At 45.1% G+C, this 15,599-nt stretch overlaps 1 protein-coding gene across 5 annotated transcripts in view; it reads right to left on the reverse strand.

The window, feature by feature from the left end:
* Positions 1–15,599, reverse strand: part of LOC100666599 (core histone macro-H2A.1) — a 75,662-nt gene that overhangs the window by 16,937 nt on the left and 43,126 nt on the right. For 2 of the 5 annotated variants that reach the window (XM_023549216.2, XM_003404503.3), the window contains exons 5-7: positions 14,465–14,575; positions 6,891–6,990; positions 282–371 (exon numbers count right to left, since the gene is read on the reverse strand). In XM_023549216.2, coding sequence (XP_023404984.1) covers positions 282–371; positions 6,891–6,990; positions 14,465–14,575 — 301 coding nt within the window. Of the gene's footprint in view, positions 1–281; positions 372–5,068; positions 5,160–6,890; positions 6,991–14,464; positions 14,576–15,599 lie in introns of all 5 variants that reach the window. The other 3 variants (XM_010590790.3, XM_010590779.2, XM_003404504.3) reach the window with 3 other exon arrangements.

Consider the following 15,599-nt stretch of genomic DNA (forward strand, 5'->3'; position numbering starts at 1 on the left):
TGTAATTCCTTAAAATTTGAGGTCTAGACAGCAAATATTTAGGAGTTATTTTCAGTAATTTAAAAAAAAAATTGGAAAGGTGATTTTCCCGAACCTTCAGTTCCCCTGACCATCTGCACGTGATAGAAGTCTAGTTTGTAAGTGAATGGGCTTTTCCTTGCCTCCACTGTGAAGACACATCTGCCTTACCGCTCATCTGACTTCTAAGCTATCTTATAAAATGGTTTCCATAGAACTGCAAGTGCCACACCCAAACAAGCACAGCGGCTTCCCCGCCTCACCTCCAGCGACTTCCAAGGGCCCATTCTTTTTCCGGAGTTCCAGAACACCCTCCACAAACTCCTTGCCACCTTTCTTCTCCAGCGTGTTTCCTAGGTAAGGACAGGACTAGATCAGACGGCCATCCTTGTGTCTCTGGCACACACAGACACTTTTTAGCATGTCAGGTGACTATATACTTCAAACGATCTGACCAGCTAGACTTCCATAAGGTTGCAAAACAGGAACTAAACCTTGGCTGAGTCAGGAAGGTGGAATTTAGAGGGGGTTTACTATCATTAGCCAGTTACCACTCAGTGGCATTTCTGCTTTACTTCACTTATTTGGGTCCAACTCAGGGCGATGCCGGATGCACCATAGATGCAAGGGAGACGGGAGCCGCCTGTTCTTTGCATACACTCCTGTCCTGCATGCTTTTCAGTGGCGTGAGAAACCAGATGGTGCCGGCTTCGAAGGCTAATGCTTCCCCTGAGTTTTCTTCTCTGTCTCTGGGGAAAACCCCCAAATGGGACCATGCTCCCGTCAAGCAGCTAGCTCTACTCTTGGCAGAAGGCCCAGGAGAGGGTGATCAGATATGGCCACCTTTGGACCAGCATTATTACCATGCTTAGTTCCTATTTTGCAGCTTTAGTGTCATATGTGAATACCAAAAAAAAAAAAAAAAAAAAGGCCTCAGACAGTGTATTTCCTAATTACACCAATGATTCAGACTCATTTTAGGTAAAGGAGAGCAACATCAGAAGCAGAGCTTAAAGATAAACTTATATAAAGGCTTAGGAAGAAGGATGTCTTAACAGCTCAGGACCGGATTTGGAAAAAAAAAAAAATCCAGTGCTGGTCGGGAGCACTGTGTTTTCTTGAATTAGGATACTTGTAAGTAATCAATTTCTGTTATGAAAACCAGTTTCCCAAACAAGATTATCAACATCTGTAAGACCTTTGAATTGAATATCTTATGTGGGACAGTGATCAACAGACCAAGTTTGTGACAACATCATCCATTAAGGTTTCGCCAGAATGGGGTCTAATCCTTCCTTAAGCTCTGGTTCCTCAGTTTTCCACATTTTAAAGTACTTTTCCTCAGGAAAGGATAAAATACTCCCCTTAAGATTCACCATTTGTCTTGGAAAAATCAACGTGCACCTGGCACAATTCGGATACGGGCCAGGCAGGGTGCACTGGAATGCACCAGCCCAAATTCTCTGTGTATTCAACCTGTAATGACTAGGACTGATTATCTTAGAGAAACCTGCCCATTCGCATGCTTGTTCTGCAAGGGGGAAGAACCTCAGGAAGTGGCTGGAAGCAAGCTGCCTAGGCACTGTCACAAATCAGACAGAGCCAGAGGCAGGGACTAGACCTAGAAGCTGCCCCGCTATAGGCATATAGCCAGCAGCTCATTACCCACAAGGAGCTCAGATGTTGAAGAGAAGGCTGGGCTTTTAGAAATATTAACTTAGGGTCCTTGAGGTGGGATCTCATATCCCTCCCCATCACCCAGGCTGCCCTCATGCCTTCACCTATCTTAAAAAGCAGCAAATAGTCTTTAAGTGGCAGAGGTATCAGAAGGGAAAAACACTCCACTCATAGACTGTCATCTGTTGCTGCTGTGTGTTTCTGTTCAAGTCCAGCATCAAAGATGGCAGCAAAATGGGCCATGTGCTCCAGGAGCAGACTTGGGCCTACCCACCAAGAAGTGGAGGCTTTGAAGATACAACCCAGGTGAGACCCAAATACAGGTTCACCCAACATATCCATGCAGCTGAGAAAAGGAATCTGGAGTCTGAATCAGCTAGCCGGGACCTATACACTTCTGCCCCAGCTACCACTGGTCCAGCTTTCCCTCTCAGCCTGATCTCAATCTTGACGGACAGGCAAACCAGTATGCATGGGCTGGACCATTTAAGGTCCTTATTCTCTAGGGTATCTACTCTTTGTTGAGAACTGGCAAAATTGGAAGGCACAATAAAATAAGTACCATATTAGTACTATCATATACTTTTTAAAACATGAAATATTTAGGAAAATGGGCTGATTTATAATTAAAGGTGTTTTATCTTAGGAAGAGTGTTTACTTTAAAATTTTTTACTTGTAATTAAACACTGCTTTAATTAGAAGTGAAACTTGCAAGTTAAGATACACTTAATACATGTCCCAAACTTAAAATTCCACCCTAGATTGCAGGCAATCAACCCAATCAGGACTTGACTCCTACACACACATATGTATGCACATGTTCATATAGACACACGTGTACTTTTTAACAAGAAACAGGCCCATTTCAACTGGATTGTCAACACTCTTAATGTAAGACTCTTGCTTTTTAGGCTTAACTTCAGGGTTAATCATAAAGCAATTGGCTTATTTGCCCCCAAGCATAAACTTGTGTTACTCCCATGAGAACGAGAACATTATTTCATGCTTAGAAAGCAGGCATAAGTATCAGTGTTCGAAACAGCCTAAGCGAAAATTTAGGCTTGGACAAATGTCAGGCTAAGCCTGTGGTCTATTTCACTGTTAGAAAGAACTTTGGATCGGTCAAAGTTAATCATTGGGGCTAAGCATTCCTGCACTCGCATTCCTTCTTCCAGCAGTCTCAGGACTCAGGAATTCACACCAAATATGAGAAATGGAGCAATTACGTCCTAACTTCCTTTTCCCCCCTCTAACACATCAAAGTGGGAGCTGGAACCAATTGAGACCATGTATAAATTGGTTTGTCGTTATTTGGGCGATGTAAAAATATCTGGGTTCAGTACTGGTTTGGGCTGGTTCGCTGGGCAGGAAAAACACCGAGGTGGGCTTTGGAAGACCTGGGTTCTCGTCCAGGCACAGTCTTTCCTCCTCTGCCAGTTGGGATGCCTGGACCTGCTGAGGTTTTTTCCAGCTCTGACAGTGTCATGAGTAATGTGTGGCATGACCCTGGGCAAACTTTGAACTCAGGCTGCTTATACGCCAACCGAGGCTAATTACCTCTGCCCTGTGCGTATCAATAGGCAGAAGGCAAGCTTGACAGAGGGAAGAGCGTTAGTACTGTCATTATTTCCATGAGAGGAGTTCAGGAAGGACTGGGCTTTTCTGGGTAAGCACATTTGGCTCTGCCTGTTCTTCCCAACTGGTTCAAGCCGCATTTCAAAGCTTCCAGCTCTACATCCTGTCCTGGCTAATCCTGCCAAACATGCACCTTCCATGGGCCACAGCAGGTTGGTGGACTTTCTCCTCTCCCTGGGCCTGTTAAGATACTTTTGCCCAAGAAATTTCATAACTTCCATTTCACCAAATGTCTTGCATGGCAGGATCAGTTCAGGACTTAGTCACTCCTGGCTGAAATACAGACAAGCCCTTAGCTGTTTGTTTATTTTTCTCCAGATTAAGTACCTCTCTCCCATTGAGTTTTCATTTGGTTAAGAAAGGATGCATCTTTCTCTTAAGCTGCCTGATTTAGGAGTTCTTAAACTCCTCCAAAGTCTTGTGAAAGGGGAGTTTATTTTAATTGCTGACAGCCTGACTTTATTTTGGCTAGGCAGACTTGGCAAATCTTGACTTTCCATCCAGTTTGTCCTTCATCCATGTCGGAAATCCAAAATGCCCAGGAGAGTAATTAGTCCAAATCACAGTGGCAGAGGAAGACTGTGAGCAGCAGTCTTTGCTAATGACACTGAACAGAGCTGGACAGGCACAGGCGGCTGAGCTACTGCACACCTAGTGTCCTGGGCACTTGTGAAACTTCTGATACTCTTATCCTTCAGAATGACTTTACTTTTGTGCTTATTAGAAATGTAACCATTCTCTTTGGAGGCTGGTATTTGAATTTATATTTAGAATGCTGCTTCTGAGACCATCATATTTACTTTAAAATCATATACACATATGATGGTGAGACCCTATAGTGAGCACAATCATGAGCCAGGCACAAAACGAGGTGCTTTGTTTACACTATTTAATGTAATCCTCAGTATTACCACTATTTTATAGGTAGGGTAATTGAAGCATCGAGGAGTTAGGTGACTCACCCAGGCCCCATACCAAGTAAACGGCGAGGCCAGGAGGCAAGCCCCTTCTGCCTATCTCCAACCCTGCACTCTTTCCCAGTACACCTGGATGCCGTCTCCTTGTAGAAGCCCCTTAGCATACCTGATGCTGGGCTGGCAAATCTGCAGCTACAGGGTTTGGCATCCTGAGTGCTCTCTCTGCCTTGCCTGCCCTCCACTACTGAAATGTGCCAGACGCCAACCAACCGTGCACTGTCAGCTGCCAGGGGAGAGGACACCACACGGAGTGAGGTGATTTCATGCTCTTAAAGTCTGAGCACCCCTGGAGGTGGAGAGCACTCTGAAAGGGTCCCATTGTGCACCCGTGGCTTTAAGACCATCATTAGGAGTAGGTGTGCTCTGATTCAAGAGACGTGTGCGGCGCAGAGACCTTTGCCCATGTGCTCGTGTGTCTGTTCCCTGGAGGACACAGACCTGGTCTCCCTGCACGCTCCTGGAGACTGAATCACCTGGGAACCCAGGCTCCCGCAAAGCCATGCCTCGGGAAGAAAATGAAGAAGTGATGCTGCTGAACCAGTTTCCAAGCCAGAAGTGCCCGTTTATGAGCTGCATGATGCCTCCTGGCTGACAGCTGTATTTCTCTGTTCACAACCCAGGGACAGGGGACCTCCGGAAGGTCAGGACAGCTGGAAGTGTGAAATGAATGCAGCCTGCATAGCTGTCAAAGGATCAAGCTGTCTGCGGCGGCCGACTGACCATGCACACACACACTCGGCAGCACCCGGCTAGGCATTACCTACTTCACCACCGATGTAGAAGTCAGTGTTTGTCGGGTGAACGACAGCATCACTGTCGATCGAGGCAATGTCAGCCTGTACAACTTGCAACTATAACAGGTAAACAAATGTATATCAACTGTGTTGGACCGAGACCCACGCACAGGCACATTTACTAACGCCCCAATGGCAGGGCTGGCCTACCTGGTCGATTCCAACATATGAGCCCAAGGGGCAACCAGTCCACGCAGTGTGCACGTGTGGATGGGGGTGGGCAGAGGAGGAGGAGGAGGAATAGCAAATGTGACATGTTTAAATCAAACCGTTGAATGACAAGTCCAAAAAAAGAGAAAGACACACATGAGATCATTTCCAAAGGTTAAAAGAAATAACAAAAAACGAATGCCCCAGTTCACTTTGCAAAAGCCTATAAACTGGCACCCCACGGAGAACTACTAAAACATGGCATCTGTTTTAAAAAAATGTGGACCATCAGGCCAACCAAAACAACAAGTTTCTCCATTTTGTCTGCAGCAATCAACTTGCAGGCTTCAATTTGTATTCTTGTAACATTCATCGTTTCGTCTACCTGCAAGGGATTATTGCTTGTAAAGCAAGGAAACAGTATAGGTTTGTGTGGAGAACTGACTTTACTTCCCTCTCAAAGTTAGAAATAGTTTTCCAGGCTTACCTCTTATTCTAGCCAATCCTACTTTAATGTATTTTACATTTAAAACGTACTTTGGTAGGATCCTTGCTTTCTTTACCTTGTGGATTTTCATGTTTGTTTTTTTTAAAAAGAAAGTATGTGTATAAGCCAATTGGAAGACAAGTTTGAGCAAGGCCATTCCTGAGTACCCATTCCCATGTCTTCGGCCCACTGTTGTATGCAGTTTGTGTGGGTCAGGCCTGGGCTCTAGAATGAGCACCTCTTCCAGTAAGGAGGTCTGCCATCTTACAAACAGCCAAACCTGGAAGCTAAGGGCACACAAAACATAGCTAGGTCAACACTGGGGATGAGACTGCCTTTGTGAGCATCTGTATAGCCTATTTGTCCTGGCAAGGCTCTACACCCAAGATGACAGGAGGGTTATTATACCTCTGAGCTGATAGTTCTTTGTATGCAAAGATGAACCCACAGAGGAGGGACTCTGAGAGGTAGCAGTTGTCAGGTTGCCCTGAGCCATCCATCCTCCTAAGCCAATGGACTCCATGGCTCTGGGCAGTTCTCCTGTATAAGGACTGGCCCAGAAGATGCTGCCCTTCTCTTTCGTATCATGCTTGATCCAAATAATTCACAAAGGTGGCACTCAGTAGTATACTGTTTTCTGTTATAGAAAAAGTTGAAGAAGTGACAATAGGTGGTAAATTTGGGGGAAACTGATTTGCTTGGGGATTAAAGACAGCTTAATGCTATATTGAATGCAGGTTAATTGTCTCCCTTTTCAAGTGCTTTCAAGCTTTGTTTGTCATTCCTAATTAAGGCTTAAATGGAGAAACTATCATTTTGTAGTTACCTGAAATTGTTCAGTTCTTAAAAAAAAAAAAAATTCCCCCCAAGTAACCAGCAGTCAGTATGATCATTATGGAAGAGAATTTAGATGGCAATATATTTGCAATCGAAGGGAAAATAGCCAATTGCACTTAATGAAATGTATCAGACCTTTTCCATTTGGAATGGCTTGGTGCAATTAGACATTGACTTTCTATGCTCAAATGTCAATCTCTGATTTGGGAATCTGGCTTAACCACTCTAAAGTTTGAGAAGATGAAGAGCCTAAATTCTGGGTTCCATAACTTTTCATCTGACAGCTGGTGGTGCCAAACCCCATCCCCAATTACCTAGGTCATCTTTAAGGTCAATGTCAGCATTGGTAGGATTGATTATGGCCTCCACCTCAAAGCCGGCTAAATTACTGATTTCACTGTGAATAAGGTTCAGCTGAAAAGAAAAGCATGAGGTGGGAAATAACAGGACAGCCGGGAAGTCACAGAGAAGTGAGCCTTGGGATACAGATGAAGGGCAGTGGACACCTCAAGGTGCAGCAGGCACAAAAGGGAATATGGAGTCACTGGCTAAAATCAATCTATTGCAAATCTAAGACTCAAATGTCTCTCAGGATGTTGAAAGGAAGAAAGCTAGGTTGAGGGTTCAGAAACGTGTTGGGTGAGGCTTGGGATAAAAGTATAAATTATATTGGACCTGTGGATCCATTTCCCTTTAAAGGCACTTCTGATCTGAGGGCCAAACTAAGGCAGCTGTCAAGACCCAGAATCAAAATGCTCCTTGCTGAGGTAGGGGTGGTATCTGTGACTGTTCTTTCCCTTGAGCACTAGGCCAGTGCAGAAGTCCCACGTGGTCTGGGTAAACCCCTGGTAGCTCTGCCATTGTCCTCTGAGTGGCTGTGGGTCTGCAAGGCTGTCCCCATCACTGTGACTACTGGCTGGCTGGCTGGCTCCCCTGCCCTGCTTGGGGGTGACAAGGAGCTAGAATGGTCCATTACTTAGTAATATCTAAATTTTACATGCCTGTTACTCATGTAATGCTGAAGTTCTGGTAAAACTCAAGGAGAGAAAAAGCAGTTTTCTCTAGTAGGGCAATGTGTCTCTTAAACTATTTTCACCTTTTTAGTGAGGTTATTCTGAGCCTCAATGGACAGCTTATTGAGCACTTTCCTTAAGTGAGTTTTGTCTACCCAACCAACTGGCTCTTTCTGAAGAGCCATTCAACTACCTTCCTCCCCACTTTCCTTTCATTCTGTTGCCATAGCAACCCCTAGCATCTCAGTATGAGAGAAATCCTGAGTTCTAGACTCTGCTGTAAGGGGGGCAAGGGAAATGAATTGGCCTACGGCGGCCACCCTGGGTCCTGCTTTCCCCCTTCTGTTTCTAGGTACAAGTGCCTGCAGGAAAGTCCTGTCTCTCTCTTTCAATGAAGACGTTCATTCCTCAGTGACACATACTTCTAACAGCTGCAGCAAAGAGAAATGTCTAAGCAGCCCCCAACAGAGCTGGTGCCTGAGACAGACTGTGATCTAGGCTGGAGAGTTGACTGTGGCCACCTGCAGGGCCCGGTAGGGTAGGAGACTTTGCCCAGGCGTTTACGCTAAGGAGAGATCCATGTGCAGACACTTGGCAGGTTGGCAGGGAGGCTTCTGGCAACTGAACACCAAGTTGCGGAGTTTCTGGGGCCAAAAATTTTGTTCAAAACCAAACAAAAAACCTGACACTCTGTAAGCATTAGGAATATAAACCCACCTTTCTGATTTCCCGAGGCAATGAGTAGATTTTTTTTAAAAAGGAACCTGCTTAAAAATCGTCCTCTGTGAGAAAGCACTTGTGGAAATTAACTGCTCATATGGCCAGGCAAGGGCTCTGGTCAGGCCCTGACACGGGCCAGTGGGCCTCATCCACTTGGACTTCCTGGGTTATTGTTGCGAGCACTGCAGGGCGATCTCACACAGAGCCACAGGAAGGCAAGCGTCAGGGCTAGGTGACTGCTGCCCTCAGGGGTCAGGGGGAGGGGGTGGGCACAGACTAGAGGAGGTCTCAGAGTAAGGCAAGTGAACATTCAGGATTCAGAACAAGGTAGAGGATTTTATTATATCATTCAAGTATTGCATTTGACTCCATACAAATGCTGTTTTAAGAAACTCAAATTAAGCCAATATTCCCTGCCGCCCACCAAAACAAAACAAAAACCTGCACTGTGTGAAGAGGCAGGAGGTTGGTGAGGAAGGTGAAGGAGAAAAAAGGAAAGAAACACTTCCCTCAGTGTAGCATGGATGAATATACTTTTAAGACATTTCGTTTTAAAACTATACATGTTCAAATCCTTAAAATTCACACTATTTTTTTTCCAATTGTATAGATGCTCCAGAATTTTTATTCATAAATGCCTCACTGGAAAATCCACTATTGCCAAGGGTTCCAATTCAACTAGCCAGGAAAAATCCCCAGTACCCGTCTCTGATTCTGTCTTGGGGAGAACCGCTACCTCTGTTTAGGCGAATGGGATTCTCTAGGGAAACTGGTGTTCCATGGCTTTGCTGAAGGGAGGGAACAGTGTCAAACAGAGCTCAAGTGCCCTGGAGAATTCTCAGTAAATTCTCATCTGCCCTCCCTTCTGACCAAAGGTAAAGGTAGCCCAGGAGCAACAACTACTCGGCACTGAAAATTTCCAGCTAACCAACTAACTCTCTCACTCACATCTTCGGGAGGAAGCTAGAGTCAAGATCTTCCAACTAATCGTTGCTGTGCGCCGGGCTCAGCAGAAGTCCTCAGGGCGTGGGGGCTGAGCCACAAAATAGTTTTGCTGCTATTAGATAAATACATACAAATATGTATTTTTAAATCCACTGGAGTAGAAAGTATGTGCTGGGTCTGTGTAGGGACCAGTTTGCAGAAGACTGAGGGAGAAGACAGGCAAAATTGATTCAGGCACTTAGGGAAGATAAAATGGGTAATGAACTTGGCTTGGGCCAACAGTGAAATGATCACCATCAAAGACAGGAGCTCCCCTGGACAGGAGAAGAAAACCCCTGAATACAGGGTCTAGTGGAACATGTATGCACATGTCTGAATACGATCCAACTTCCCAGTAGGTCACAAATGAAGAGGCCCAATCCTAGGAGGTCTCAGCACCCCTCCCACCTTGCAGGTCAAATTCAGCTGGGCTTCTCCCAAAGGGGCATGTGGCTGTCTGAGTTCACAGCAAGCAGTGATACTTGTGGTTTGGGAAATCAGATTTCTGGGAACTAAAAATTGCCAAGATTAGCCTTATTTCAGGGGAGGGAGGAGGGTCATTAAATTATGTCAGAATTGGAACAAGGTGATTACTTCTTTGTCCCATCATTGGGAAAGACGGAAAACTAAAAGTTTTAAGCCACAGCATGGAGAATATGTTGTGAAGATTGCTGGCCACTAGAATGAGTAACCAAAGGGTATTGCCAGTTATAAAGCAGGAGGGAGGGTCCCACTTGGCTGCTGGAGTTGGGAGAAAGGGACTTTGCCAAGTGGCCTTAAGATCCCTTTACTACTGGGATTTGATTATTCTAATCTCAACTGGCTGTGCTGTAGCCAGTGTCTGATGTCTCCAGTACCCAAGTCTTCCCTATAGTGGTCACGCCCACATTGATGCTTGTTCTCTATCACTATGTCTGCTCATTAGAATATAATCTCCTTGAAGGCGGGGAGTGTGTTGTGTGTTGCCCTGAGTGCCACATAATGCCTAACACAGTGCTAGGGTTTCTGTAGGTACACAGATTTGGATATGAATGTCAAACATCCTCAAACATAATTCTGAGAACATCCCCTTTTCCCCGCCTTCCCTTAAAGCAGGGCTGATGCAAATGCCAGAGCTCAGGAACTGGGCCCTTGGCCTAGCTTGGACATGAGGTGGCTCAGAGCCAACTCAGCCTCATCTGGAAGGGAGGCCTGGTGAGCATCATTTAGGGCAGGTCAGGAGGGGGGTTGGTGATGATGACAGGGATGGAGCCAGTGGCTTGGAGCTATTGGATGGATATCTGGGCTGCCTTGACATGACCTACTTGGCTGCAATAAGTAGTACAATCCTTTTTTTTTTTTTTTAACACAATAGGATTAGAAACTCAATTTTAGGAAGTGAGGTGACTGTTAAAGACTATCTGGGTGATATATAGTCTAGCCTGTAATTGTCAAATTTTGGTGTCTCTCATTCCCTCATAACGGGAAGAGGAGGGAAGACTGGCTGGTCTTATGTCCCTGCGCTAGCCACATGAAATGTAACTCTTTTCTGTCTCCAGAGTCCATTTCAGCTAAATGGGATGGAAATGGCTATGTCATCCACAGAACTGTCCCTACTTCCCTAGTAGAGAACTACGTTTTCCCTGTGGGCCTACTCCTGCCCTCAACTCAGGAGCAAAGAGGCTCCTTTATCTGTGCTGTGCTGTGCTGCCCACCTTATACTTATCCCCAGCCTGAATTCCTCAGGAGGCCTTGGCCCTGGCGGTGGGACCTGATAGGTTTCAGGGTAGACCGTTACCTCACAAAGATAAGATACGTATGGACACTGCCAGGAGACCCACCAAGTAAGGTATCTCTTCATGGCTTCATCAGTTTCCTAAACTGTCTCAGAAGCCAATCGTCAGCCATAGCAGTGCAAAGGGGTGAGCTGCCCTCTCTTCCTCCTTGCTGCTTCAAGAGTTCCCTCTCTCCTTTCAGTTTTCCATCCTCCAGGAGAAGGGTGTCTGGGTGAGAGGGAGAAAGCTCACATTCTCCTCCTCTGCCTTCAGTGGCCTAAGGGGCTCAGGCAGGGACCCCATTAAGTTTGGGAAATGTGCAGACTCACACCATCCTGAGACTGCCTGCCCAACTGCTGCAGACAATCCTGACTCTTTAACAATTTACTCCCATTTGACACAGATTTATAGAAATACACATAGAAAGTTTTTTTTTTTTTTTTTTTTTTAATCAAACCATCAGGTTCTAAAACCTCTGAGAGGACTGCAAATCTTGGTTGAACCACAATGCAAAAACATTTAGTTGACTCAGAGCCACAGCACTATTTTCTTTTTATAATAATTCAACAATGTGTGTGAACATTAGGTAAAATCATAGAAAAATGAAAGTGATAACTCCTGGGACTTCCGGATATGGAATACAACATCATTAACAACAATTAGGTCCCCTCCTAAGCTCTGGACCTGTATTCTCCAGTGAGTAGCCTAGCAACCATGCCTTACAGGGCTGTAGCAAACACAGTATCACCTTTCTCCACCCTTAGCTTGGTTGCAAAATTCAAGCACTGGTTTCATTGTTGCAGATGGAAAAATAAGATTCCTAGAACACAGGCGTACCGTACAGTCATCATTCTAAACTACACTTTTTGAAATATTTCCTAAAATCCTAGTCAAAATTAATGTCTGTAATAATAACATTTAAAATTTGCTTTGTGTAAAAATGCATTTGTGTCAGTTTGATGACTCTTGCCCCTTTTGTACTATATGGCATGACTTTCACCCGACACTAACAGCCAATAAAGGGCCAGAAAGTATGGCTTCACAAATAACACCCTGAAAATGTAAACATTCACTACCTCAGGCTAAGGGGCACAGGGTTCCAGTAAAGGCAGCTGGTACCGTTGTTTCTAACACTGGTGGCTGGCCTGACGTGAGATGTGGCTTTACTTTGTGAGGCCGCATTTGGGGAAATGTAGTTTACTCTGCTAAAAGGCGTCTGCAGTGCTGAATTGTGGGGTATCTCTCCTTGGGTTTGTGAGTCTTGGCCCACTAAGTTGGAAAAGCATGTTAACAAGAAAAGTGATCTCAGGGCAGCTTGGTGTTTTGTTTTCACCACTAACAGACTTAAATGGGTGACATGGGAAAGAAGGCTGGGTGGTCTGTTTGTCCTGCATTCAGCTGCTCTGCTTAGAGCTAACCATTTTACACTGGGCTACAGCTCAACCAATTCTTTCAGTCTCTCCAAAAATCAAACAGTGACAGTAGTTTCATTGTCAAGTCCGCTTCTTTCTTTCATTTGCCTCTTGTTCTTAAATAGCATTAGATGGCAGGTCTGTAAATTATTACAGAGTATCAGTACTTCTCTATGGCTTCCTGACACCCTCCTGCCCACCACAACTCTAAGGGGGCTGCACTCAGTATTTGCCAGGTTTGTACTTTATGAGACTTTTATTCTTGTGGTCCCTGGTCCTGAGGCCTGAAAGCAGGTATACCCAAAATGGAGGCAAAGATAAGTTCTGTCTTTGTAGAGGGTAGCTGACGTATGCCCTGCTCTGCAGAGGAGCCAGCAAGGGGCCTGCAGCCTTTGCCCACTTCTCCTCCAGGGCTCACATGCCCAGACAAGGTACCCATCCCATTCTTTCTGAAGAGCAGAAGAACAAGAAGGTATCTCCATTTGTGCAGAGACGTTTGTATAGCACAGTGCTGCTATGTTCAAGGCAGTTGAGATCATCCAGGAAGAGGGGTGTGAAGAATTCAGGTTTCAGGCTGGCTTTAGGGGGTCGGCAAGAGGTAGCAAGATGAACACAGGGAACGGAGAAGCCAGGGTCTAGGGCTGCCCAGAGCAAGTAAGGAAGGAGAGAGGGAGGGTAGCTCAAGGGTTCTACCTGCTTAACAGGCTGAGTCCTGGATATCATCTGCATGAAGGATCTAGAACACACTGAAGCTAGCTCTTCCTAAGTAGTGTGTGTTTTTCACCCTTCAGTTCAAACCAAGGCATTCTGGTTGACAGGTCACATTAATTTTCAATATATTACTCAAAGGACATGTTAAAGGGTGTGAAACTAGACCCAGGTGGTTGCCTTCACTGCTGAGTTTAAATTTTTTTAATGAATGACTTTTTTTTTAAACAAAATCTTTCAAAGCCCCAGACCTTAAGATGACAACTAGTACTGCTTTTTTTTTTTCTCTTAAAAAATGCATACAAAATACAGATAATGGTTATAAAATGTAAACTGTAATGGTTATTTTCTGGAACACAGAGTCCATCACAGGAATTGCATCATGAAAGACTGAGTGCAACTGGTGACAGGAAGAGGGGAAAGGGTAGAAGGAGAACTTGCAATGACGTGATCAAGAGGACTGTGTCACTGTGATACAAAAGAAAATTGACAGTGAGGATTTAAAAATGATGCAGCTTTGGAACCAAGTTGTCAACAACATTAAAACTAAACACAATTTACATGAAGGTCAAATTCATGCCTTTAATTGTTTAATGTAGAATAAAAAAATTAAGCAAGTTGAATTTCCTCTTTTGCCACCCCCGTTTTTGATGTTGAATAGAGAAATATTAATTAATAATTCTCATTCTCAGCTCTTAAAAGCCTTTGCATCATTTTTATTTTCAATAAAAGCAAATCATCTTTTACAAAACCATGGCATCCTTGCAAAGTTGCATCACTGGGGTGGCTGAAAATATATTGCCCAAGGTTAAAACAAACAAACAATTGGTTTGAAGAATCGTCTGGTGATTCAGTGACGAAACCCCCAGTGCACCCACTCCATATGTCTAAAAACAACCCCACCCCCCGATCAGGAGGCTCTGCTTCCAGTGCCCATCAGAGAGTATGCTGTCTGCTAGATCTTTTGCTTCCCAGGACAGGGTTTTTGACTTCTGGATGTTTTTCTAGCTGGTGCTATCTGATGACCAAGTTATCCCAGGTAAACGGCTCCTCTGGAGCCTCCCGACTCCCCACGGGGTGCCCTAGTTCCCTCTTTACCACTATCTCCTCTTCCCCACCTGCCAGAGTCTCCCCTCAGCTTCATGATCTCCTCAGTACTCCCTCCACGGCCCTCCCTGAGGCCACTCCTAAGCCCCCAGCCCACTCTCCCCTCCCAATAGGCCCAGGAAGTGGCCTCCGGGAATCCCCAGGCCTCCCAGTGGCCCTGCGAGCTGACCAAAGCCATGTATTTGCCTACCTTCTGGCCGAGGAAGAGGCTCTTGGTGGAGAGGACGGTGAAGCCATCGGCAGGCGTGCCCTCAGTTGTGCTGTCGGCGCTGGCTGCCTTGCTGACTTCTCCCTGCTTCTTCTTGCACAAATGTGTAAGAGTCGGTATGTAGCCCACACAGGCAGAGGCTGCTTTTCTAACAGACCTTGCCCATAATACTCAATAATAAACAGGAAACTGAACCACAACCAATTCTGATCAGCATTTCTTAACGTGGGGTCTGCAGACTTACTTTTGGGGTCCAAGAGTTACATGAAGAGCGTTAAGTTGTATTTTCACCACTTTTTAATCTTGAAAAAAAAAGCCACTAAAAGGCAAAACTTTACTTTGACATGATAATTTAGAATAGAAACATTCTCATAAATTCAGACTAAGTAAATGTCTTAATTAGGGGCCTTTAAGTCTCTTTCTTTCTAGAAAAGTATTCAGGTTTGTGGGGTAAAAACCAAAAAACTGTTCTAGGTCATTAGTTTTCAAAAAGCCCAGAAGCAGACCAAGGACCACAACCCTCCTCACCCAGGAGCTAAGACTCTCTTCCCTTCTCCTTCATTAAAACCAGTCATGGAAAAGGATCCATTTGGTGGCTGTTGGGAACTCCATGTGTCTCCCTGAGGACCATCCCCTCAGAGGGCACAGACCACAGCATGCTGTCTGGCCTCCTCCCCAGCATCATTCTGACTGAAGTACACGTAACCTGGGGTTCCCAAGAGCCTTCCAAGGAGTATGTGGGCATAGAGAGTTTTAAACAAATCAATTTCTAGATCCTCAACTTCCTAATATATTAAAACTGATCTGCCCTGAAGGTCCCTAGATGGCACAATGGTTAAGCGCTCAGCTGCTACCCTAAAGACTGGTGGTTTGAACCCATTCAGCTGCACTGCAGAAGAAAAGGCCTGGCAATCTGCTTCCATTAAGATTACAGTCAAGAAAACCTGATGGAGCAGTTCTACTCTGTAACACATGGGGTCACCATGAGTTCGTATTGACTCAACAGCAATTAACAACAACAAGGGTGGTCTATCTCAGCTTCATGCTGGTTCTCCTTTCACCCTTCTCCTACTGCCCAGCATGTAGTATGGTGCATTGCTCTGGGCTGCATGCCCTT

Source organism: Loxodonta africana, chromosome 2 (genome assembly GCF_030014295.1).
Source record: "Loxodonta africana isolate mLoxAfr1 chromosome 2, mLoxAfr1.hap2, whole genome shotgun sequence".
Taxonomy (NCBI): Eukaryota; Metazoa; Chordata; class Mammalia; order Proboscidea; family Elephantidae; genus Loxodonta; species Loxodonta africana.